This window comes from Corylus avellana, chromosome 5 (assembly GCF_965113065.1).
Source record: "Corylus avellana chromosome 5, dhCorAvel1.hap1.2, whole genome shotgun sequence".
In the NCBI taxonomy this organism is placed as follows: Eukaryota; Viridiplantae; Streptophyta; class Magnoliopsida; order Fagales; family Betulaceae; genus Corylus; species Corylus avellana.
This window is the reverse complement of record NC_142494.1, coordinates 31,650,411-31,675,778: the sequence shown is the minus strand read 5'-3', so window position 1 is coordinate 31,675,778 and position 25,368 is coordinate 31,650,411. Positions and strand designations below refer to the sequence as shown.

At 36.6% G+C, this 25,368-nt stretch overlaps 4 protein-coding genes and 1 long non-coding RNA gene across 9 annotated transcripts in view; 2 read left to right on the top strand and 3 right to left on the bottom strand.

Annotated features, from left to right (window-relative positions):
* LOC132182258 (mitochondrial Rho GTPase 1-like) overlaps positions 1-4,321 on the bottom strand; it is a 28,165-nt gene extending 23,844 nt beyond the window's left edge. For 2 of the 3 annotated variants that reach the window (XM_088516237.1, XM_088516238.1), the window contains exon 1: positions 4,231-4,321. The gene's annotated coding sequence lies outside the window, so the exon portion shown is untranslated. The remainder of the gene's footprint in view (positions 1-4,230) is intronic. The other variant, XM_088516234.1, reaches the window with a different exon arrangement.
* LOC132180885 (uncharacterized) lies at positions 1,499-13,614 on the top strand. 2 transcript variants are annotated; one of them, XM_059593870.2, is made up of 16 exons: positions 1,499-1,809; positions 2,452-2,546; positions 2,665-2,778; positions 3,194-3,298; positions 3,403-3,474; positions 6,238-6,350; positions 7,928-8,059; positions 8,478-8,546; positions 9,777-9,864; positions 10,009-10,080; positions 10,173-10,273; positions 10,733-10,850; positions 11,662-11,721; positions 11,841-11,951; positions 12,957-13,083; positions 13,156-13,614. In XM_059593870.2, the coding sequence occupies exons 1-15, from the start codon at positions 1,713-1,715 to the stop codon at positions 13,065-13,067; spliced, it is 1,458 nt and encodes a 485-aa protein (XP_059449853.2). In that variant the 5' UTR covers positions 1,499-1,712; the 3' UTR covers positions 13,068-13,083; positions 13,156-13,614. The 2 variants fall into 2 exon arrangements, with proteins under 2 accessions (XP_059449853.2, XP_088372365.1); XM_088516239.1 differs by lacking the exons at positions 9,777-9,864; positions 10,009-10,080; positions 10,173-10,273.
* A 729-nt stretch (positions 13,615-14,343) lies between these two features.
* On the top strand, positions 14,344-14,831 carry LOC132180346 (uncharacterized). The gene is made up of 3 exons (XR_009440135.2): positions 14,344-14,456; positions 14,545-14,641; positions 14,745-14,831. It is a non-coding gene; the product is annotated as an uncharacterized LOC132180346 (long non-coding RNA).
* Positions 14,764-19,471, bottom strand: LOC132180345 (LRR receptor-like serine/threonine-protein kinase RPK2). 2 transcript variants are annotated; one of them, XM_059593140.2, is made up of 3 exons: positions 15,947-19,471; positions 15,286-15,396; positions 14,764-15,149 (listed from the first exon to the last, which is right to left on the bottom strand). In XM_059593140.2, the coding sequence occupies exon 1, from the start codon at positions 19,234-19,236 to the stop codon at positions 16,027-16,029; it is 3,210 nt and encodes a 1,069-aa protein (XP_059449123.2). In that variant the 5' UTR covers positions 19,237-19,471; the 3' UTR covers positions 14,764-15,149; positions 15,286-15,396; positions 15,947-16,026. The 2 variants fall into 2 exon arrangements, with proteins under 2 accessions (XP_059449123.2, XP_059449122.2); XM_059593139.2 differs by having other exon boundaries at positions 14,764-15,144.
* Positions 19,472-20,897: 1,426 nt separating this feature from the next.
* Positions 20,898-24,701, bottom strand: MEE21 (PIN domain-like family protein). Its single transcript, XM_059593400.2, has 7 exons — positions 24,352-24,701; positions 23,398-23,599; positions 23,159-23,239; positions 22,892-23,012; positions 22,450-22,746; positions 21,414-21,479; positions 20,898-21,191 (listed from the first exon to the last, which is right to left on the bottom strand). The coding sequence occupies exons 2-7, from the start codon at positions 23,589-23,591 to the stop codon at positions 21,102-21,104; spliced, it is 849 nt and encodes a 282-aa protein (XP_059449383.2). The 5' UTR covers positions 23,592-23,599; positions 24,352-24,701; the 3' UTR covers positions 20,898-21,101.
* Positions 24,702-25,368: the final 667 nt, after the last annotated feature.

Genomic DNA, 25,368 nt, shown 5'->3' with positions numbered 1-25,368 from the left:
ACACCCGATTGTAAGAAAACTGAAAAACAGAGGCGGAGCTGCCCGTCTTCTTCTTCATTGTCTCTCTGGGCTTCTCAAGATTACAGTAGATGATAAAGAGCGACATCGACAAATGGTACGATAACAGGTGACTTGGTGTGAGGACGAAGATTGATAAGTTTTTCTTATTATCTCTTTTTAACCAATCAGAAAAAACCCTTAGATGCGACAATATTGTCTGAAAAATTCATTCAATGGCACTCTTCCTCCTCGTCCCTCTTCAACCTTTACTCATAAACTCTCTCTCTCTCTCTCTCTCTCTCTCTCTTGGTTTTAGTGTTACTCTGCAAAGGCTCTTCTGACCCCAATCAATTCCCGCTGTGTGCATTCTATGCCATGAATAGTAGCTACATTGTTATTTGGGTTGATACCCTTTTGAAACAAATTGATTGTAGCTGTTGAATAGTATCAACATCTTTGAACTTCTTGAACCTCGACTTGAGAAGAATGATCTTTTGGAATAAGAAAATGGGTGCCTTAATGCATCTGCTAGAAGTTTCCCCAACCTGGTCTTTATAATAGAGCTTTTCATCACCCAGTCCAATATAATTATATAGAAATGGCTAAATCCCTTTGCTGGGAGCATATATAATTGAATCATGTGAACCATGGAAATGGATACCCTTACTTATGAGGAAGTTATCACACATTAGAACCACAACATACATGGCTCGCCGTTGTGAAAGCCAGTATCAAACCAATGACGTGCATTTCAGAACGATACGAATATCCAGCACGTATACTTCTAAGAAAAAACTTCAAAATTCAAGCTGTTTGATAACTAAAAACACAACTCAGTAGGCTAAAAACTATACACAGTGAAACTCGAAGGTCATTAAATCGAATTTTCTCCCATTCCCTTATGTGGACCAAAAAAAAAAAAATCCCAAAAACCTATTCTCTTCTAAATTGAATTATATATATATATATATTAGAAGAGAAGAGAATAGTTGTCACATATACAAGTTAATTTTTGTTCACATGTTTTTTGTGTGCTTACTATCTGTCAACTTTAAAAAAATTAACCTGTACATTATCATTGCCTATCACCTTTTATGTCAACATTCCCATAAGATTTAAAAGTAGGTATTTTTGATTTTTTGATTTATTTTTTAACATGTTCACACAAGAAAAAGGGGATGAGAGATTCGAATTAGTGACTTCCGTTTTATTAGGCGTAATCTACAGCCGATTGAGCTATTATTTCGGAACATTTTTTATTTTTTATTATTATTATTATTTTTTGACATATTCACACAAAATAAGGTAAAAAGATTCAATCTAATAACCTCTGCTTCATATGACGTAATTTTCAACCAATTGAGTTACCCATTAAAACCACCTTTTTATGTTACTATCAAAGAAAGTCAATAGCCGTAAATGGGAATTAAAAAGGAAACATAATAAAAGACAAAGACGGTTTTTAAACTCGTGGGTCAGTTACTGTTTTCCTCTTCCTTCCTTCGGTCCTTCCTCTCTTTCAAAGTAATCCCATACCGGAGATGGACTCCACTACAAAATACTCCCAGTTAACCTCAGGAATCTCCCTAAGCTTTTGCTTTCAAATTTAAAGCCTTGAGAGAGAGAGAGAGAGAGGGAGAACGGGAGAGAGCTCTTGTTGTTTGGAATTTCTGTGGCGTTGGGTTTGTCGGTTATACCTCGTTCGCAACAGAATGAGCGGGCAGAAGAAAGAAATCATTCGATTGGAGCGTGAATCCGTCATTCCAATTCTCAAGCCTAAGCTCATCATGACCTTGGCTAACCTCATTGGTAACGCGCACACATATATACCACTTTTGGTATTCGTTTCTGGATTTCTCATTGCCTGGTGTTTGGTGGGTTTTCTTTGGAATTTCTTGTCTTGGTCGTCTCTATTTCTCTAAAACTGAAAATCGGTTGCTGTGGCGCTTTTTTTGTGCGCAAATTATAGTATTTTATGACACTATAATGCTGCTGTATAATCTCTGCTACTAGATTTTGAATTTATTGCTTGATTAATTTTGTCATTTTTAGATATTCTCACAATTTTTTATGTTTTATTTTTATTTTTAAATATGCTACAAGTTTGCTGAATATTCTGTGTGTCAATCAGCTCTCGACTTTACTAAACGTTCTGTGTTGTGTCTTATCCATATTCACTTGTGGGGTTTAGGAAATGTTGCAATATAGGTATAAGCTCTGGGGTTCTTAATTAAGTTGCACTTTTTCTTCAAGTCAATTGTGTAGGCAATGAACATTGCCTTTATTACTCAAAATATTTACATACGAATACTAAAATAAAACTTGTCTTTGATTTAATCATTTTAAAAAAAATAAATAAATAAATTGATGCAAGAGTTTATTTGTTCGTTTTTGGCAGCACGCTGTTTCGATTATTGTTAACCGGACCTTTACTGTTTCTGCATTCTGCAGAACATAATTCTGACCGGACTGAGTTTTTAAAGCTCTGCAAAAGAATTGAGTACACAATTCGAGCTTGGTATCTTCTGCAATTTGAGGATCTGATGGTATTATCTTCTTGTCTTGGAACTATTGACAGAAAACTTTCATTGCTATATTTGTTCTCTGAATTTGTTTTTTGTTTTGCTATTTTCACATATTTTTGCTGGTAATTTGTGTTTACAGCAACTGTACTCCCTCTTTGACCCTGTGCATGGGGCTCAGAAATTGGAGCAGCAGAACCTATCGCCTGAAGAAATTGATGTACTTGAACAAAATTTCCTGATGTACTTATTTCAGGTATTATGGGAACTTTCTATTGTTTTGTTCTTAGAGCACATTTGGACTCCAATGGAACCAAAAGAGAAAGGAAAAGAGTAGACATTGTAACAAATGATTCTCTTTTTTAAGTGAGAAAGAAAATACTAATAGTATTGATATTGAGATACCATATCATTAGTTGTGGTGATGACTCCATTTCACAAATTGCTGCATCAATGATAGTGAATTTGTACCATTTTATGATATGTGAAACGCAATAAAACCATTCAATTCTATTGGGACATTTCATGTCCATGCAACATGCCTATAGTGTTAAATTATTCATTTACTGTGGGATAGTTTCGTTTTTTTTCTTAGATATGAGTTATATAGTATTTTGAACTCTTCAATATTGTGCTGTTTTCATCCTTGCTCGCATTACAAATGCCTACAGGTGATGGACAAGAGCAATTTCAAGATAACAAGTGACGAGGAAATTGATGTTGCACTTTCAGGGCAGTATCTTCTAAATCTTCCAATCAGGGTTGATGAATCTAAGGTTTGTACTTAAACATTGTGATAAATATGTGTCACAATGTACCTTCGGATATTTCCATGTGCTCTTTACATTTGCTGATCTGGATGTTCTGTTTTGATATGTAGCTTGACAAGAAGCTTTTGAAGAAATATTTTGCTGAGCATCCTCACCCAAACCTTCCAGATTTTTCTGATAAGGTATTGCTTTAAATTTAACATATAAAAGTTTGCCAGCATTTGATAGTTTCTTATGGAAATGACTGGTTTGTGAGTGTCAATTGTCTGAAGGGTAGAGGTTCACAATTCGTAGGTTTGGAAAAGGGGATGGGGGAATGGGGAAGGATTTATGGCTACCATCTGAATGTGGCTACTTGGGCCTCGCTTTGCTCATATGTAGGATTGTAAGAAAGATAGTTGAGCTAATCACAAAATGATCCATAAAATGACTAACTAAAGTTGTTATTGAGGAAAACTGTAAAGAAATAGGTTGTTTGTCTTTAGTATGGTGCTTCCTTCTCCACTTTGCGTAAATTAGTTGTTATCGTCCTTGAATCCTGTCCAAACCAATCAGTCGGAAGTCAAGTGTCTAAATTAACAACAATCCTTTACAAACAAGGCATGGTACTGATGCAAATAGCATTAAAGGATGGGCAGAAAGGAGCGTCATTGTCAGGTTTTGATATTAAATTTGTTGTTGTACTGAGTCATAAAGCGATATCACTGAGATCAGTTCCAATGCATAACCAAAGGTCTAAATTTCAATGTTATCATACTTTTGCATATCTGAAATCATTCTCATCTTTATATGGGGAAAGGAAATCGTTGTATTTCATACTGAAGCCTGTTTCTAAAACATACATGAAGCAAGATGTGATGGAATTAGTATTATCCTTTTCTCGAGACAAGATTACTTGCGGTGAAACAATATTATTATTGTTATATGCGAAAAATCGCCTTTCGTTGATGAAATAATAGGCTTCCTTGTAGCCTTTCCAAACCTGAAAAATTAACTATTCCTCCAGTATCAAAAGAATGGCTTTCTTTTTCTGAAGTTCAAACAGAGTGAGATTTCCTTCCTTTTTCTCAGTAAGGAGGGTGATTTAAAACCATCTCTCTCTCTCTCTCTCTGGCAGAGACAGGGGGCCCAGTTCCCTTGGCCCTGCCCAAACCACCTCCCCCACCCCCCCAATAATAATAATAATCTTACAAGGGCTTTTTAAGCCCAAGCTGGCCTTTCCCAGTTTTTTTAATAGAAAAAAAACTACCTCAGCCATAAAAATAAACTACATGGAATTTTTAAGCCCAAACCCATGCTACCCGCCAAAACTCCCAAAAAATTATACAGAAAAGGCTTCTCACAACATAAATTTTGAAATAAAATTTTTTATGGATTTTTTAAGCCCAAACTCAAAAGCTCCTAGGTTAGCCACTAAAAATTCACATGATGGCCCGACTCTCTAATAAAATAGGATAATATAAAATGACCTTTCAAAACATGACATGACATGTTTTCACACTTTCTTCCCCTATCCATTACTGTTCTTCAGATTTTCCTTACCTTTTTTGCAGTTCGGCTCTTCCCTTTATTTTTTAGTTTTCTCTCCCCATGCCCACACTTTCTTCCTTTTCTTTGTAAGCAAAAAATGCAAAAGCCTAAAGGATACAATTTATAGAGAACTAAAGCCTGAGGGAGATCTTTATTATTTAGGTGTAAGCATAATATTGATTTCTTTTTGTGGGCATCTTGATTTTGATTTTTTTTTTCTTCTAAACACATTATTATAATTGTTGATGCTATGGTTTTGTTGTTTTTCATTTTCTTTCTCTGGTTACTTGTTCAGTTTTTCTTGTGGCTAAAGAAGAAAATAAAGAATTGTTTGTCAAATAAAAAAATTTAATATCTAAGTTTTCTATTTTTTTCGTTTAATTTGTGCATAGATTTCTGTCAACTTTTACGAAGAATAAGTTATATCGGTTGCATGAGATAAAACAATTTACGGAGAAAAAAAATGATATTATTTTATTAATTCCGCCCATGCAAAAGAAAAATCTTGGCTCTGCCACTACTCTCTCTCTCTCCCCCTCCAACGCCCCCTCCCTCCTCTTGAATGATTTAATGATCCGTAACCATACAAATTCTTGACATAACAAGTTAAATTCAAGTGGTAAGAGCCTTGGTCTTTGTGGTAGTCCATGAGGTCTAAGGTTCGAATCCCCTTAAGTACAAACAATTCCTTGGGGCCAGCTCACCAGTGAAGCCGGAGTATTATCCGATCCATGTGGAGTGAGCTTTACATGGGTCTGAAGTTTACCTAACAGGGGTGGGTACACAAAGTGGCCATGCGGGATCCTCGTTATCAAATAAAGAAGAAGTTAAATTTAAGACGTCCTTACAAAGGGGGAGATACACCATGCATGGGTTGTTTCTTTCTTATCATCTTTTATGCTTATCTTAATACATGGTCCTATTCAAGGTGAAGAGACATGGTGCGTGGGTTTTCTATTTCTTATTCATGTTATGTTCTCATTTCTATACTTAGTTCTTCAACTTGTTTGGTCTTTTGAAATGGTTATGGCTGAGAGGGTTGTCTAATATAAAGTTACATCAGATAATTTGACTTGTTAAATGTTTCTCTTGACAAGTGATGGATAGTTTTATTATCAACCATATTTATTCACTTGGACAACTTGATTCAAGAAACTCCAGGATTGTAAGGACTGTTCTATTCTTTATTATTGTACTGACGCTCTCTTTATTTGAGTACATGTTCTTTGACTAGTAGTTGCACAGTACTTTATTCTGGCCTGAAATTATTGAAAGAAGACCTTTGGTAAATACCATATAGATATAAAAACCCTAGCTTTTTTTAACTCTTTGACTTGTTTGAGCTGGGTACTAATTGACCCCTCTCTCTCTCTTTCTAGAAAGCTAATATTCATCTTTTTTGTTTTAACTCTTAGTATATTATATTCCGGCGTGGTATTGGAATTGATCGGACAACTGATTACTTTTTCATGGAGAAAGTGGATATGATTATAGCACGTTTCTGGGGATATCTTTTGAGGCTAACCAGGTAAGTGCTTTTGGACTTTAATAAATCTGTTGATTGTTCTCAAAATAGTGTTGGAGTTAGAATATTCATGGTTGAGATTTAATATAGCTAAATACTTTTTGTTTAAATTTGTTATACATGAAGAGTAAAGCATCAGTCACATCACTTGCGTAATCTTGTATTTGGCATATTTTAACAACATCATCAACTCGTAGAACTGTTATTTTAAAAGAACCGCCTAAAACTCTTGACTGGTGGGTCCAGCTGGCAAACCATTTGCTTGTCCAACCTTTTAGGTGGTTTTGTTTCTGTCCAAAACATGGTTATTTGGTGAGTTTTCATTTTCTTTAAACTTCTCAAAACAGTAAAGGTTAGATGCAAATCATAACCCAAAAGCCAAAGACCTCATCTCAACAAAATAGGAAATCCTCGAGATCTTGGCCTGTGATGAAGGACAAACAATAATCACCATAATCACAAAGTGAAAGTAGGAGCAAGTAGGGGAAAGAGAGGAGAAAGAAGCTAAAAGGGGAGATAGAAGAAGCTAAGGGGAGAGAAAAAAAAGTAAAGGAGCGCGAAAGAGAGAGAAGAGAGAAAGAAAGAAGAAGTTGGGCGGAAGAGAGAGAGAAAAGAGAATCAATTCTTACTTAAATAGACTTGCGGCTAAGGCAACACCTGTTTATTGACTTACCCAAAACAATCTAGGGCAATGCCCATTTATTGAATTACAAAAACACCCTTGATTCTTGAAAATTAAATACTAATAACCCCATTAATTAATTGGGCCTAAATTAAACTAGGTGGACCAACATTTTATGCCTAGCCCCTTGCATCAGCCTGTCTCGCTGTTTTAGAAAAGATCTTAGCCCATCTCATACAAATTCTTAACACTGTTTTTTTCTTTGTAGCTTGTTTTGTCTCTAACCATAGGTGGACTTTTTCTTCTTTTTGCAGTGTTTAATGTTGAGTGAGTAAGAAAGGGAAAGACGGGGAGTGAGGAATGGGGGCCTGTTGCATCATTGATGGTTGGTGTATTTTGGATTTGAAATAGAGAGAAAAAGCGGACAATGAAGGAACCCGGGGGGAGGGGGTTTGATATGAGAGAGAGAGAATGATTGGTGGAGAAATACTTAACTCAAATTTATTAGTTTTGACTTTTATTTAATTGCTTAGTTTTGATACAGTATTTTGTATGGTTTCAATAAAATATTAGTTTTTTTATGAGTTAGTATTTCATTAAGCAAATAATTAACAGTCCGTGTAACTATTTATAAGATATAGTATTATTTTATTTCTAATATTAGTTCTTTATTAATCAAAGTGTTATGACATTGCAGTTCGATATTGGTATCATTTTATGGTTCTCCCAATGGTCCCTTTTTAAGACAACACCTTTTGGTATCATTAGCACTATTGAGTAAATAGCTTTACTCTGTGTCAGTAAACAAATATCATGGTTCATAAGCTGTTAATTTGTAAGATAACAGGTTAATTTATTATGTGAAGTGATTTTAATTCGAATTTAATTTCTCATTGTTTAAATTTAACCTGCTTCACATATTTTTTTTTCTCCCTTTTCTGGTGTATGGTGCTTGCAGGCTGGAAAAGCTTTTGAAAAGGTCAAGTAGACAGCATAAGGAGGATCCAAAGAAGCAGGATGATATTAACTCTGAAGCATGTGCTGATGATCTAGTTGTTGAACGAATCCGTCTTGAAAATATGGAACTAAGGTCGTATATGGCTTCTCCATATTGCAGTTATTATGGCTGACACACTTATTATGGAACATGTTTAAGTACCACAGCTTTTGGATTTTATGCTTGCCATTCTAAGCAGTTTAAATGTGGCTGTCCTTGTTCTTGGTCACTTGGATTTTTTGAGTTAATCTTAGATTTGCAAATTCCATTCAACAATTGAGATATGTTTATATAGCAGTATTCTGACATTGTTCTCTGGTGCCTGAGCTATTTGGGACATTTTGTTTTTTTTTCTCATCCTCAACATGATTTTTTTCCTTCTCCCATATGTTTTCTGCAACTCAGGATTTTTGTTTTTAATATTCTATGAACATAGTTATTAATCCTGAATTTATTACACATATACATATATTTTTTGCTACTTCATGACATTTAGTGCTGTATTCTCCAGTGTAAGAAATTTGCTGGGCAAGATCACAATTGAAGAACCTACCTTTGATAGGATAATTGTCGTCTACAGGTACTGCTTTGTATTTTTGTTTACTAATATATTGTTTTTCAACATGTTATTGTGAAGAATTCCTCACATGGTTGAATTGATACTTGTTTTCCCCATTCCTAACTAGATCTATTAGGTGGTTATTTTATTAGTGAAACTATACTTAATTCAATAATTCCCCCAAGCTGATTCCACTTTTGCAAAGATGCCTCCAAACGTCAATTTTTGATACTTGGCCTCTTCAAATTGCGATTTACACAATCTGTTAGATTTTGATGCCGAAATAGATGGAAAGTTGCGCACGTGAACCGCACATACAGATTTTTGACTTGTGATGTCCAAATTGCCTTTGTCACCCCCTTACCATTTTTGTTTGCTTTTTTCTTTGTTTGATTTTTTGGTTAAACTTTCAGATGGACAATCCCCTACTTTTTTTTCAATACAATAAACTTACCTGAACTAACATGTGGGCTAAAACAACAAACTTGGGCTCCAATCACACAAATAAGAACAAAAACAAAACAAAACACCCGATTGTAAGAAAACTGAAAAACAGAGGCGGAGCTGCCCGTCTTCTTCTTCATTGTCTCTCGGCTTCTCAAGATTACAGTAGATGATAAAGAGCGACATCGACAAATGGTACGATAACAGGTGACTTGGTGTGAGGACGAAGATTGATAAGTTTTTCTTATTATCTCTTTTTAACCAATCAGAAAAAACCCTTAGATGCGACAATATTGCCTGAAAAATTCATTCAATGGCACTCTTCCTCCTCGTCCCTCTTCAACCTTTACTCATAAACTCTCTCTCTCTCTCTCTCTCTCTCTCTCTCTCGGTTTTAGTGTTGCTCTGCAAAGGCTCTTCTAACCCCTATCAGTTCCAGCTGTGTGCATTCTATGCCATGAATAGTATCTACATTGTTATTTGGGTTGATACCCTTTTGAAACAAATTGATGGTAGCTGTTGAATAGTATCAACATCTTTGAACTTCTTGAACCTTGACTTGAGAAGAATGTTCTTTTTGCATAAGAAAATGTGTGCCTTAAGGTGGTACATAGTGTATATTGTAGAAGATTCTACAGATTATGCACTCAATAAGCTATGGGATTCCTTTTTTGGTGGGGGAGTGGCTGGGGAATGGTGGAGGCGGGGGGATTATCTACATTGTTATTTGGGTTGATACTCTCTTAAACTAATCTTGAGAAGACCATAAAAGTAATTTATTGACATCTAAGAACGGCGTGACTTCAGGCGAGCGAGTACAAAATTGAGAACAGAACGAGGAATATATGTGAAGCATTTCAAAAACATTCCAATGGCTGATATGGAAATAGTTCTTGTGAGTCACTTGCCTGCACTCTCTATCTCTCACTCTCTCTCTGTGGCTGATATGGAAATAATTCTTGTGAGTCTCTGTCACCTTATTTTTCCTTGAAGTATGCATGACTGACAACCTTGGATTGGAACTTTTTACCTTTCACAGCCCGAGAAGAAAAACCCAGGATTAACTCCAATGGACTGGGTCAAGTTCCTTGTGTCTGCTATAGTTGGGCTGGTCAGTTTTTTTGGTACTAATTAAGTCCATTTGTTTTACTGTTTACCTTTGGCCCAATTTTTTCCAATGTGCTTTCCATGTCTTGTTCACAGGTTGCAGTCTTTGGTTCAGTTGAAATGCCTAAAGGTGATTTATGGGTCATCTTTGCCATTCTATCCACCGTGATTGGTTATTGTGCTAAGACATACTTCACGTTAAGTACTTTAATTTATTTTACAGTAATTTATTTTTTTCTTTGAATTTAGTGCATATGGATGTATATTACTTATTTGATGAATATCAGTGTTGCACATAGCTGTTGGTCTGCATTCTAATTTTACCGTAGGATAAGTTCACTTAGAAAATCATTGTTAGAAAAGTTGACCTGGTCAAACGATTATCTATCTTTTGTATCACCTTCTCTTTCTGAGAATGCTACAGTGTGGGTTAGTCAGATGAGAACAATTTCTGAGTAGAATCATAGGTTAGATTCACTGATTGTGTATTTGCCCTTGGGTGCTGATTGCAGATCTTCTAGTCTTTACCATATGTCTTTGGCTGCCTGTGCATGCATAATAACTTGGTGCCTCTGTGTCTTTTATTGTTTGGTTCATCTTCATTTATGACTTTTTGTTGTTACTAACATGGTTATCTTTTCTTCAACTGCTTGTAGGTTTCAGCAAAACTTAGCCACATATCAGAACTTGATAACCCAGTCCATGTATGACAAACAACTGGATAGTGGGAAGGGTACTCTTCTTCACTTGTGCGATGATGTGATTCAACAGGAAGTAAGTTGCATGAATTTTCACTATTAATTTCTGTGTGGGGGTTCGCCCTCCCCCTTCTTTCTCTCACACACTCTGGTAGGTAATAATGGGTCTTATCGATTGTGTACTGGCTATAATATGTAGGGATATAGTCAACTAACCAAAGGCTATGTATTATCTTTTTTTTAAAAAAAAAAAGTGGTGGTGGTGGGGGGGGGGGGGGGGTGTGAATTGGGAGGTCAGGATATGGCATTTTTCCAGTGTAGAAAATGCATAATCATAATGGGAAACCTAAGAAGGGTATGTGACATCTTTGACCCTTTTGTTTTTCATGATGCCTACCCTCTGTGGTATGAGTAAAAAATGCTAGCCTGATTAAATTATCGTGCGATATAGTGGTCATATTTTATTATAACATGAACAGAGACCAAAACAATAAACACTCATATTGCCCCATCTTTAATGAATCATATCCTGTATTCATATCCATCGTTCATGTTGGAACTACTTGCTAGTGTAGAGTTTGGTAATGGAGTTAAAAAGCTTGGAAAGAGTTCAAGTTATTACCTGAACTGTTATAAATTCAGGCCTTGATTTATGAGGGATATTTTTGCATATGATGAGCTGGATAATTGATGTCATATTTTACATGACTAACAAGGTTAGACAGATTGATGCCATTATTTAATGGGGCATGTTACTGCCATTGATACTTTGTTTGCTTATTTTTCCATATTGAATTTTATGACCAAGTATTAGGCCTGATTGAGGTCTATCTTATATGCAATGACATTTTGAAATGTTTAGACCACGCCATTTTATTATTATGCAGGTCAAAGAGGTGATGCTTTCTTTCTTTGTATTGATGGAACAGGGCAAAGCTACAAGACAGGCATGTGTCAGAATTGGCTCTGCCTTACTTTATTTTAATCGTCTTCCGAACAATTGTTGAATATATGGTGTGGATTCTTTATTGTACTATTGATATAACTTCTTGACAATGTGAAATAGGATCTCGATGTGCGGTGTGAGGAACTAATAAGAGAAGAGTTTCATGAAAGCTGTAATTTTGATGTGGATGATGCAGTTCAAAAGTTAGAGAAACTAGGAATTATTGCTCGGGTGAGACTCCTACAATTCGCTCCCTGATCAAACTTGAATTTACTTTTACTGGATTTTAATTTCCAATAAAATTGTCAATTTGTCATTGACATCATTCTAACTTACATGATCGTATAAAGACCCTGAAAAATTTTCAGTTGGATGAGTAGGAGTCTTTATTACATCGATTAGGTGCGAAAAGATAATCATACTGTTGAAGCAAATTTTTGCACAGTTGGACTAGATGACAGGTCACCTGCAAAAAAAAAAGAAAAGGTTACTAGAAAACCGCCAGCCCCCAAGGGACTAAGAAGCTTCCGATGCTTATGTCAGTAAATAACTCTGAGAATAAAACTGAATGGAAAGAGTTTAGAGAGAGGTCAATACTTGATTTTGGGGATGGAGACCCCTTTTAAAGTGAGGCTTTTAAGAGATGGTCCCTGGTAGAATGTATGATTGTTTGCTACGTGAAAGACTGTAGCTATGCACTAGTTGTTTGTATGCAGGAGGTTAAAAAAGCCTTTGGGCCCTATTCTTATTTATATCCATATCACGTATTAAATCCAAAAGTTCATCAAATGGTTCATTTATTGTTGTAATAGTTGAAATAAGATTCTCTCCATTTTATTTGAACTGGAGAATATCCAGTTAGTTATAATGGATGGATATTTTTTTGTCCCTTCAAAAAGTAAAAAAACAAAAATACTCATTTACTATAACTAACTAGATATTATCCAGTTCAAATGAAATGGAAAGGATCTTGTTCTGTAATAGTCGTACCAAGACTAAATATGGCATTAATGACTGGAAATGTTATACGTATGTTGTTGCTTGGTGGCGGTGTAAACTTGCCAACTTATGCTAGCTGAATGCTACTCAGGGAATAATATGTAGCACAAATAAATTTTGTTGCTGAAGGATAAAATTGCTGTGTAAGACATTCATAATGATATTGATCCATTCTCGATTTGTTTCTAATGTTTGCTTCACACTGTCTTCTGATTGGATACTTAAATTTGAGTTCAGGATAGCGTTGGACGATATTACTGCATTGGGCTGAAACGGGCTAATGAGATTATTGGCACCACCACTGAGGAACTTGTCCTCAAGGCAAGACAGGGTGGTGGTACTCCCTGATGCTGTCTTGCGAAAGGTGAGCTTCCGTTCCTTATATCTGTAGTACAAGTGTGCTGAAAAGTAGTAATGCTGTAAGACTTATTTGCAGGTGGTTATTCTGCTTCTATACACACTTCTTACTGATGGGGGAGCTTTATGCAATTATATCTTTCAGCGGATTTTTCTATTTCATTTTTTTTTTTTTTCCATTTCTTGTGTTCATGTAATTGCTGGTCTTGTGAATTATGTCTTGAAATTACCTCGTCGGGGCTTGAGAACGTGAGGTGATCCGGAATGTTAATAGCCGGTCAATGTTGGTGTTTCTTGTTGAATCTATATGCTCTATGTATATTTTGGCAACATGTATTTTACTTTCTTTTGAAAAAGAGTATCAAATCAGTCGATGAATATCCTGTGTGTACAGAAAGTGCGAGAAAAATTAGTGATTGCCGTGATGGCTTAAATACATCTGTAATGGGTATATAATAGTGGGCTTTTTTAATGGCCTAACTAGGTAGTGGGCCTTTATGGGTCTATTATGTTAATGGGTCTTTTAGGTTATTAGGTCCATGTATGTTTATATGAATCTGAGAAGAATTTCCAGCCATTGAACACGGGCATTGCTGACTGCAGTCGTGTCACTTTTTCTTCCTCAACCACCGAAAAGGAAAAAAAGAGAAGAAAAAAGCTTTGGTTTTTTTAGAATTGTGGGACTGACGAAGGAAGAATGGGAGAAAAGAAAGAGAAATGCTAAATGTACTCTAAGTGCACACTCTCATATGTAATAATGAAAGTCACCATTACATCTAAAATCTTATGGAGAGTCATTTAAAATATGATGTTGATTTTTATTGTCACGTTAAAGATTGTGTATTTAAAATGTATGTAGCATTTTAAAAAACAAAAAGGATATATCGGGGCTAGTGCGCGAAGCAGACATCTCTATCCTCACTCCTCAATCTCAAGCTCTTAAGGACCTTGACCAACTTCTTAGGTCTTTAACTTCATTTTTATATGAATTTTTTTTATCTAACAATTGTTCAAGAATGTTGGCGTATCACTTCAAATTAACTATTGGATTTTTTATTTATTATAATTTAATAAGAGGATTAATCTAAGAGTTAGTCGGGGGAGTCATGTCAATTTTATTGGATAGAATTATAGTATCTAGTATTTCTCTGTGTATATATATATATATATATATATATATATATATATATATAATGTTGGATCTATATTTTAATCATATAATTGTCCAACATATATTGAAACCCCACTTTTTTGATAGAGGTACAAGGTGTTTGCTTAACTGGATCAGGCCTTTTTATTGGAACCCCAGTATGTGATGACCTAAAAGCTCCTCGATCACAAACCTTTATGTATCAGACCCAAACATACAAAGGCAACAAGGTTCTGATAAAATCTTATTGATGCAATGCCAAGTTGCATTGCTTCAGTTAAAACCTTTACCGAGAATTGGGTTTTCTATGTTGTGCAGAACATACTTCTGACCGAGCTGAGTTAAAACTCTGCCAGAGAGTGAATCCATGATTCGAGCTTGGTAATCAGCTTCAGCTTGAGGATCTGATCTGATGGTGTTGCCCTTTTTCTTTTTTTTCTTTTTTTCTTTTGTTTTTTTTTAGGCTTAGTTAATTTCATATATTTTCAGCCCTTTTAATCGTATTAGTTATGCTGCAGAAATTATATGCCTTTTGTGACCCAATCCATGGACCCAGAAATTCGAGCAACAGAGCCTAACTCCTGAAGAAATTGATGGTTTTGAACTGAATTTCATTGCATACCTACTTTAGGTAGTGTGCCTGACTACAACTTCTTGTAAACTTTTCAAGGTGTCTTTTCCTTTGCTCTCTTCTTATAAAATTTCATGACATACAAATAGATCTTCTACATACAATGCCAACTCAAAATTGTTCAATCCTGTAAAACTGCTGTAAGATTCTAACAAGGGTATTATTGATAAAAAGTCTCATAGCCATGGTGATAAAATGTTTAAAGTCCAACTAGCTGTTTGTATAATGTACACCATAAATTTCAGTTGAAGATTTCGCATGCTCTACCTGCCGCAATAACCTGCAAACTGCTCTTGCAGAAAAGAGGTAAACAGTTTTAATAACATGGCTAACATGTTAAGAAAATCACTAATAGTACAAACAAGTTTTGAAAAAAAATTAAAGAGAAAAAATAAAAAGAAAGAAAGATCATGGAAACTGTTTAACACCTTAATAGTGGGCAAAAGGATCACGAGAACTCAAGTCCTAGCAGCCACAATTCCACTGGAATTTCACCTACGAACAACCGCAGGAAATTTACAAAATGACGTCTTGTTTCCCTGTCAAATTTATTCCCAATTGATCATGAGAAGTGAACACTGGGCAACACACATAACACCAACAGATTACACATAATGTAACATAAACAAGATACATACGAGTTTATTATAGTGATTTAGTGGAGTGAGAGAATAAGCTGAACCTTTAGAGGTATTTGATGTCATTAGTCACTATGTTTCTGAGTTACCAGTGGAAATATCTATACAGAGGAAGATTTCATGTGTTTCTATATGCTCTTCACTAAGAAAAGTGCATCCTAAACCATTAACTGAAGAACTACTGAAATACTGATCATAAGCTCATTTAAGTCAAAGCAGAAAGAGGGGGGAAAAGTTCAAATCTACAAGATCAAACCTGTTTTTTTTTTTTTTTTCATGAATTTTGAGATGAAAATTGTCAAGTTTATGTGTATTATAAGTGTGTATCTATGCATGTATGTGTCTTCATGTGTGTGTAAGAGCATGTATTTCTATGCATGTACAATTACTACTGCAATGATATATGTGTGCATTTTCCAAAAGGAGCTAGCTTCTAAATGACAGTGATCACCTCAATGAAAGGAATATCATGTAGACATGAGCAGCTTCACCTTCCCACGAGTGTCTAGTAGTAGTTATTGTGGGATGTTTTTAATTTTTCAACTGTTTCAATTTATCAAGAACCTGCTTCATTGATGGCCGAATGGAAAGCATCTCCACCGTGCAACTTGACGCGATCCTTAAGAGTCCTAACAAATTCTCCTTAGGCCCTGCTTCCCATAATTCAGGAGAAAACAGCTCAGAAAAACGGCCTTCCTTGATCAGCAACTTGGCCCATGTCACAATATTGAACCCATTCCCGTAATCCGAAAATGATGGATCGAGTGACTTTTTCCCTGACATCAGTTCCAACAGCACAACACCAAAGCTATAAACATCAGCCTTGTGAGAAACCCTGCATGTGGTTGCGTATTCTGGTGCTACATACCCAAAGGTGCCTGCAACATCTGTTGTGGCATGGGTCTCAGACACTTCCAGGAGCCTAGCCAACCCGAAATCTGACAGGTAGGCATTAAGCTCCTCATCAAGCAGGATGTTGCTGGGCTTTATGTCCCGATGAACTATCCGGGGAACACAGGAGTAGTGAAGGAAAGCAAGGGCCTGTGCTATGTGACTTGCCATCTTGTGGATAACCATCCATTCTACATTTTTGCCTGATCTGTTGTGTATGAAGGTTTCAAGGTTTCCACCAGAAAGATAATTGTAAATTAGGAACATTTCAGCCTCTCCCACATAATATCCAATAAGAGTTACAAGGTGCTTGTGTCGAATTCTTCCTAATGTTCTTATTTCTGCATCAAATTGTTGAATGCCTTGAAACCTACCTATAGAGAGTCTCTTCACAGCTACAAGGAAACCTGGGACCAATTCTGCCTTGTAAGTTGACCCAAAGCCACCTCTACCTATTAGATTCTGAATGCTGAAATGCCCAGTAGCTCTAACCACATTATCATAACTCAGTTCAGTTGGAGCATCTGCAAAGGTCACTAGTACTTTCCTTCTCAAGCTTGTGAGTCTACCAAGCTGCTTTCTCCTCCCAAAAATAATGACAAAAACTATCAGTAGGAGTATACATAGTGCAACAGAAGCAGAGGTTACCAAAGCGATTATGAAATACTTCAATTTTCTGTGTCTCTGCAACTTATGAACTTCAAGTGGGACAGGAAGCCCAGCTGGTGGGACAAAGTATGGATCTGGGCAAGAATGAAGGTATCTGTTCCCTATGAAGGAATTGCAATCACTCAAGTGCTGAAGATGTGGAATATGACCAGAAAGGTTGTTGAAAGAAACATCCAGTTTAGTAAGACTAGAGAGGGCTGAGAAAGAAGAAGGTATCTCCCCAAAAAGTCTGTTGTGATCGAGCAACACAGTTTCAAGACTAGAGGCATTTCTCAAACTCGCAGGGATAGTTCCAGCGAGAGCATTGTGAGATAGATCCAAAACCGAGAGAGAAGTCAGTTGACCAAATTGAGAAGGGATTGCTCCTGTTAAGCTGTTTCCTCCTAGAAGCATCCATTTCAGATCTTTCAGCTTCCCTAATTGATGAGGCAGAGGCCCAGACAGTTTATTTCCACTCAAGTCAAGGCGTTGAAGCATAGTCGAGTCACCAATACCAGCACCAATTGATCCACCAATCTGATTGTGCGCTACTTCAAACTCTATTAGCTGTAGACAGTCAAGAAGCAGTGCTTGATAAAGTCCAGCCGATAGTTGGTTTGCACTCAAATTAACAGAAAAACTCTTGAGACCATTGCAGTTTGAAACTATCCGACCAGGAAGTTGCCCATTAAACTTGTTATCATTCAAAAACAGTCTGTACGAGAACTTACGATTGGTTGCCAAGAACTCGTCTCCTAGAGAGAACAAAGGTAGTGAACCGGTGAGGCTATTACAACTAAAATCATGAATGATTACAGAAGTCACTCCACAAAGGGTATTAATGTTGAAGTGGGCATTCTGAATATCATCTTCTTGATCTAGGAAAATAGGATATTGTCCATAAGAGATCATCATCACAGTAGCAACATCACAGCTACCTTTCTGAAAACTTGGAAGTACACCAGATATGTTGTTCCGACTGATGTTGAAGTATGCCATACATGGAATCCGCAGCTGAGAAGGGAGGTACCACACCAAATTGTTTGAACTCAAATCCAAGAAGCCTAGATTCTTACACAATCCCAAACTTTCTGGTAGCACACCAGTGATATAATTCTGCCCCAAGTTGAGTATTCTGAGCGAGCACGAATTGCTCCAATTACCTGGTAACCGTCCACCAAGATTGGCTCTGGGAGCCCACAAAACCTGTAAGCTCGGAAGCAACAAGACTCCAGAAGGAATACCCCCCACAAAGGCATTGAATTCATCCCTAGAGCTAGAGCTAGAGCTATCCCCCTCAAGTACTGAAGAATCGTCAACCAAATTAGTCAACACAAGAACAGACAACTTGTTGCAATTGCCAAGCTCTTGTGGGATCCTTTCAGTGAGACTGTTCCTAGAAACATCGAGAACCCGGAGCTCGGAAATCCGGCCAATCTCTGGAGGGATCCCACCTTGTAATATGTTCCCATCAAGCAAAAGGGTACTCAAGTTCCAGCATTTGCCAATCTGGGGGGGGATATTATCGGTCAGAAAGTTATGAGAAAGCCTCAGATGGTTCAAGGTGTCACATTTACCACTCAACGTAATCATAAGCCTACCAGAAAGCAGGTTGTTGGATAAATCAAGGACTCGTAGATTTCCTAAACCAATCAGTGTATTGGGTATGGGACCAGAAAGCGAATTGCAAGACAAGTTAAGCAAGCGTAGAGAGTGAAGACGGCTTATCTGGGTGGGAATGTTGCCGGAGAAGTTGTTACCTTGAAGCTCAAGAACCTCCAAAGACCGGAGCTTTCCGATGCTCTCCGCGATCCTGCCGGAGAGCATGTTGTTCGGAAGGGATAAGGAGATGATTCTTGGGGAAACGTCGTCGTCGCAGGTGACGCCGTACCAGTGGCAGTGATGGGTGGAGGGGGTCCAGCTGGAGAGGAGGTTGGAGGGGTCGAGGGAGACCGCGTTCTTTAAGCTCAGAAGCGACAATGCGTCACTGGGTGGAACCGAATGAGTGGGAGCAGCTTCGGAGAAAGCGAGTTTATATGTGAAGGAGGAGAAAATGATGAGCAGCCATGGAAGAGGCATTGTTGTGTTGCAGGCAGCTATCGGAGAATTGATATTAGACTGGTCAACCAATCGAGCCACTGACTGAACCGCCTGAGAGAGAGAGAGAGAGAGAGAGAGAGAGAGGAAGTAAAAGCTAAGCATAAAACGGTTTTAACAGAGCAGAGAGTAGAAGAAGACAAAGAATAGCCGGCGAAAGGAACGGGAAATTGTAGATGACGTTGTCACATCACATGCATCTTCTAAACTCTCTCTCTCTCTCTCTCTCTCTATATATATATATATATATATATATATGCATACACTTGCAAAGTTGGAACTTATGTTTCAACTCATTTATTACAAATCCTGTAAACCTATTTTTTAAATAAATTACTTAATAAAAAAAATAAAGTAATATCACGGAGCTTCATATTCTATACTGGGAGCCGGGAGGAGGATTTGGCAAGTGGTGGTGGTGGTGTATTTGAATATTATTTTTTTAAAAAATATATATATATAATTTTCTTTTTTTATTGTTTTACTAAAATTTGGCTAATCTAATGCTAGTACGTAATCTTACACGTAATGTGGTTTAAATGGTCTGGACAAGAACTGCATGTGGAGTTGAAGCGAAGCCGTGCAACATGATGCCTGCCAACGCCATAAAAGAAGATTGGGTGGATTTCTTGCTTGAAAGCTTCTCTTCACATGAGTCATTGTGAATATACAAAGATAATAACGGAAGTCCCAAATGTTTTCTCATATTACATGCAACACAACTACACAACGGTTAATTGCATACAGCAGACTTGTATATTGCATGTTAGGATCATCTTTCTCTTTCTGGGCTAAAAATTGAAAAACCAGTCTGGATGGTGCACGTAAAGACAAAGAGAAAATTATAGATTATAGACTACTAAAAGACACACAGAAAATTACTATAAAGACACAGAAAATTATAGATTACTATAATCCAAATGAGAGGAACCCAACAGAAGCCGAACGTTTCCTCGGGGACATAAGTCTAGACCGTGAGCCACGAATAGAGCTGAATGTTTGTCAGTTGCCAGTTCCTTCTTTCTTCTTTTTTTTTTTTTTTTTTTTTTTTGTGAATAAGATTCTCACATCAACCGATATATAGGCCCCTTGTGAAATATTTATATTAAATTATGATAAGAAATAAAAGGTAAATAATGAAATCGAAGGTAAAAAAATAAAGAAAATAACTACTTTAAAAGATATACATATATATATATATATATATATATATATATATGATAAGTCTGACACTCGAGCGAGCAAGCGGCCTGTGGGTGACGGTGAGTCCTAGAAAATGTATATTATTTTGACAAATTGGTTGTCAAAGAACAGAAAAAGACAAAAACAACAACAAATTATGGAAAACAAGCTACTAGCCGATGGTGCCACTGGCACACTGCAGATCCACCATAAAATTAAGCATCGTTAAGCAAATTAAATGACTTTGACCCCATTCAGCAACAATGTATTAGAACCTTATCAACCGACTGAAAAGAAAAATTGCACAAGTAATTCAAGTCTTTTACCAGGAAAATATATATATATATATATATATATATATATATATATATCAGAGAGCAATGCATGCAGCTCTCCCATAATCAAAAATACAATTGCGGTGTCTACCACTTCTTTCACTATTAAATCGCCAAAATTCTTAAAAAAGAAACCAGGCTTATCTGAATGAAAAGTTGAAAACTATCCAAATAAATTTGGGTCAGATAATTAGTTTTCAAATTGTAATGTAATTAAAAAGATGTACACCCACGGTCCCAAACAGCAACAACAACGCAAAAACAAGTCAGTCCCATAAATCCCAAATCTATTATGTATTTTCTAGTCCGCTCTTTCTCATCATAATCTCTCATGAATCAGATGTCAATGTCTGTAGTGGACACCCTTGTCCCAAGTAAGAAGAATAATGCAATTTTCCATACCCCACTTTGCCCTAACTTAAGATCCGGCATTGAGTGTAGCAAGTAGCAACATTAACCATCTTTCTCTGCCAGCTTTTTGCCTCCGCGTGATCTCTTCCTTTTCCTTCTGCTTCTCACAGAATTTTCTCCATCTTTCTTTACCTGTATTAAGCTCCAATGTTTCAATATCAAGTTGAGAAATTAAAGATATCAAGAACGTAGCATTTTACTTCAGCTCAGCAAAATCAAATATGGGGAGCCCAATACTCTCTTGGCCATCATAACAAAGTATAGGTTTTAGGCATAAATAGAAAATAAAACCAAAAAATAAAGTGTAGAAACATTCCCTCTCCAAAAAAAAAAAGCACACATCGAAAAGTTCACCTTCTCCAAAACAACACTTGGTTTTTCACAGCTCTTCTTCTTCTTACATGAAAGTGGGTTTGGGCCCTGCAAAGTTCAAGATATTGTAAACCATAAGCATTACAGACAGTCATCTTAAGAGAAACAGTTGCTTATACCAATAATAGCACAGCACCACAGTAAATTCAATTTCTACCAGTATAATTTATTTCAAATAAAACAGATTGAGCTGTGATAGTTAATGATGACACATGTGAGAACGCTGAAACACTTCTATTAGCACCTGATCTATGCACATTTACATTCTTCTCATTATAATAATGTTGTACAAGCTCCAAATCTGTTCTATCCCAAAAGACGTAAATAATTGCTAGCTATTTACAACTTCTCAATTAACAAGTTCTCCTAAATACCTTTTAAATCTTGAGAGGCAGACCAAAGTTTATGACCTAGGTAGGTAAAATAATGCATGATAACAGGCACAAATTAGCTTATCATGACCATACATCTGTAATTTGACACTTTAGATAAATTATCATTTAAGCTTTGAAATTGAGCAAATTCCAGCTTTGCTCTGCATCTTTTAGCCCAAACTGCAAAGCATAATGTTAGCTTAATTAAGTTATACCATCCATAAGATATAAGTACAGGCATTTTCACTCTGAACGATCAAGGATGGCAGAGCTCAATGTACAATCAAGACATATACCCCACTTAAGCTTATCAAAAGGTGTATCTCTAGTTAAAGCACTGACTATATATAGGACCCTTACTATTAACACTATAAATGCCCTATGATAAACACCCTGCCCTTCTTCAGAACTTCCATACCAACTTAAGGTATGAAGAGTTCTATTTCTATTGGAAGTTTAACATTTCAAACTAACTTTGAGATGTACAGCCAAGTTAAAAGGGAAGGAATATTGAGAAACAAGAATCAAGGGTTTGAAGCAAGGAGTCAAAGATAATCTTTTCTTTCCTTTTTTTTTTTTTTTTTTTTTTTTTTTTTTAAAAAAAAAGGAATAAGAATAAGAAAGATGTGAGTGTAGAGCACAACCTTTGCTTTCTTTCTCTTAAATTGAACTTTATCCTTCACATCCATTCCCTTTCTTGCAGTTCGTGGCTTTGCTAAATCCTGCGTCCCTATTTTTTGGTCCACAACATCTTCCTTTTCACTAGAAGAATCATTTGCTTCCTCATCAGCTGATCTAGTCTTCTGTAACATCTTATATTCCCGCTCGGTCATATGCATGCGTTCTTGTTCAGAAGTTTTGACAAACTGACGTTGAAACAAAGATGGAGGCTCAAGGAAAAGAGAATTTCTTAAAGCAAATATGACAGGGACTCCTGGAACCTGCAAGTGAATAGACAAATCAATAAAAATCATGCATGTCAAGAGAACATTTAGGGCATGTGCTGCATGAATCAAATCAAAGTAGCTAACAAACCAAAACATGAAGCATCCATATTGTATCCGACCAAAAACAAAAAGAACTAACCTCATGAAACTTCTTCCGCAGATCAGTGTCCTGACTAGCAACAAAAAAGTGCTCAGGATTATTCTGTCCAATAATCTCTGTGATGCAAGCATCAGCACTTCTACTTTTCTCATGATCACATCTGTAGTTGAAGTTTAATCCAAGTAAGGAAAAAGCAATAATTCAGTGCGAGACTTGGGATGCTTTAAGCCATATAATTGGTTAGGCCTCTAACAATTAGCCCACCATATAGTTGAGAGTGTTTGTTTGGGAGAGAGGGAAGCTGACCTGGCAGTAATGAGCTGATGAGCAGCCTCAAGGGCTTGATAATAGGAGCTACCAAGTCGTTTCAACTCAGCAAGAACACATCTGAACAATATTTCAGCACACCCAAATGGGAGGCTTAACGGGATCAATACCAGAAGAATGGATAAAACGCTTATTAATCAAATATTGGGCAATTGTTTTCATAGTAATTACTTGAATAACAAACAAATAAAAGAGAGTGAAAGGAAGAGAAAGGAGACCTGGTGGTGAAGAGTTTGACAGGGGCACCAGTGAGGATGGTGGAGAGAGCATTGTCGGCAGGTTTGATATTATTGGCAATAAGGTGGTGCACAAAGGTACCATCACATAGGATCTTGAAGGGCTGTCTGAACCCAAAGCACGCTGTGTAGAACCTCACACTCTTCCTGTGACGCCTCTGCTTTTTTACCCTCATCTATTTTTCTTTTAATGTAAAAATAAAAAAAAAATTAAAAAAACAATTAAAAATTAAAAATAAATAAATAAATAAAAAGTGAATTATAGACTGGGAAACCCTTAATAGGAGACCCAAGAAACACAACGTGAATGAATAAACAAAAAGGTTTAAAAGCTTTAAGAGGAAAAATTATTAGCAACACAGAACAACCCAGTACATTCTGATCATCCGTCTTCAATTTCATTAATTAATAAATTATTGTTGCTGTAATACAGTTATGGTTGGCTTCTGGATTGCGGGTCAATGACTAAGTGTTGGACAGCCTTTCACAAATGGCCTGAACGTGGGTGACTGAAGTATAACTAAATTTACCACCACAGAAGAACTCCTACAGCTTTAAACAAGGAAATAAGAGGACATATAGTGGTCACTTTCTCATTCAATTAATGCTTTGTTTCACAAGCAGAGCACAACAATGACTCTCTCTTCAGAGCATATTATCCCTGAATTCATAAACATATATCTCAAACTAAATTATAAATTAACCATACAGTTAAATCCACATCAACTATTATTGCTTCTCACAGCAATGCCTTTTGATAATCCTCACTTCCTCAGCATCAATTCCTCTAAATTAAACATATGTACATCAACGTATTAAACAACATCCACGCGTGTAACAGTTAATGCTATGCACCTTTTTTATTTGTTCATTTATATTCACTTAATATTCAGTCTTCGCGCAACCAAACAAAACCGTAAAGCCAAAAATAATTACCTGTGAGCAGACCCAAAAAACACAAAGAAGAAAGATTCTTCTTTTAGTATTGCTACCGACTGAATTGAGTTCCGCCCGCCCCGGTCCTTAGTAGTGTTGACACAAGGAGTTGCAAAGGAGAACAGCCCCCTGTTATTTGCAGAAAACGAGTTTGATTTCTGTCAAAGAAGCATGATTAACACAGCCTGTAGCGTGAAGGCATTCGAATAGAGGGAGTCTGAGGGTGTGTGAGTGTGACGAACAAAACGAAGGACGAGGAGTGAGGAGGGTTTTAGGGTTTTGGGGGGGTGTTTTGTGGCGGTGAAGACGACGTCGTCGGCTTCGGGGAGTCGGTGAATACTGGATGTAAATTGTAATCACGGATTTTTGAGCATTTTTTTTCACCCGACCCGCACCCCCTCTTAATAAGAAGGGGGTGCGGGTCGGGTTAAAAAAAAAGAGTGGGTTACTGGGTAGTGGGTACCTGCTTCTTTTCCAGGCTTCTAGCCAGTTTGGGCTTTTTTGTACAGAGTGGCCTTTGATGATGTGAGACGGGCTTTTCAATTTTCTTTTTACTTTTCCTTTTCAATATATACTCCATTTTGAGGTCAATAAGATAGGGGTTAATAATGCTAATTATTACCCTCACGTCCTAATCTCATTCCATGAGTTACCAATAACATGATAGTGTTTATCAACCTTTTAAGATTTTTTTTTTTATTTTTTAAACAATGATTGATGTGAAGGGCTTTAAGCACCGTCCCGTTCAATCCAATGAAATGAGGGTGTAGATTTGTCATACCTCATTCCACTGACTTGATGTGAAAGTGCACATTTTCATTTTTCATTTTTTTATTTTAACAAAAAAAAAAAATTGATGTGGTAGGAAAAATGGCTACCGCTGCTATGTCGGCCTCAACCTTGTGGGATGGTGGACCGGTGGTCGTATGACTAAGAAAATATATTGAATCTTATGCAACCACCCCTAATTAGTATCTTTCTCCTCAAGAAGAAATCAGCATATCCCACATACAACCA

Coding starts and splice junctions, on each gene's coding strand:
- LOC132180885 (XM_059593870.2), top strand. CDS start 1,713: ATGAGCGGGCAGAAGAAAGAAATCATTCGATTGGAGCGTGAATCCGTC. Junction 6,351..7,927: donor TATCTTTTGAGGCTAACCAG/GTAAGTGCTTTT, acceptor TGGTGCTTGCAG/GCTGGAAAAGCTTTTGAAAA. Junction 11,952..12,956: donor AACTAGGAATTATTGCTCGG/GTGAGACTCCTA, acceptor ATTTGAGTTCAG/GATAGCGTTGGACGATATTA.
- LOC132180345 (XM_059593140.2), bottom strand. CDS start 19,236: ATGCTTAGCTTTTACTTCCTCTCTCTCTCTCTCTCTCTCTCTCTCTCT.
- MEE21 (XM_059593400.2), bottom strand. CDS start 23,591: ATGAGGGTAAAAAAGCAGAGGCGTCACAGGAAGAGTGTGAGGTTCTAC. Junction 23,240..23,397: donor GTCAAACTCTTCACCACCAG/GTCTCCTTTCTC, acceptor AATATTGTTCAG/ATGTGTTCTTGCTGAGTTGA. Junction 21,480..22,449: donor TTAAGAGAAAGAAAGCAAAG/GTTGTGCTCTAC, acceptor TGAACTTTGCAG/GGCCCAAACCCACTTTCATG.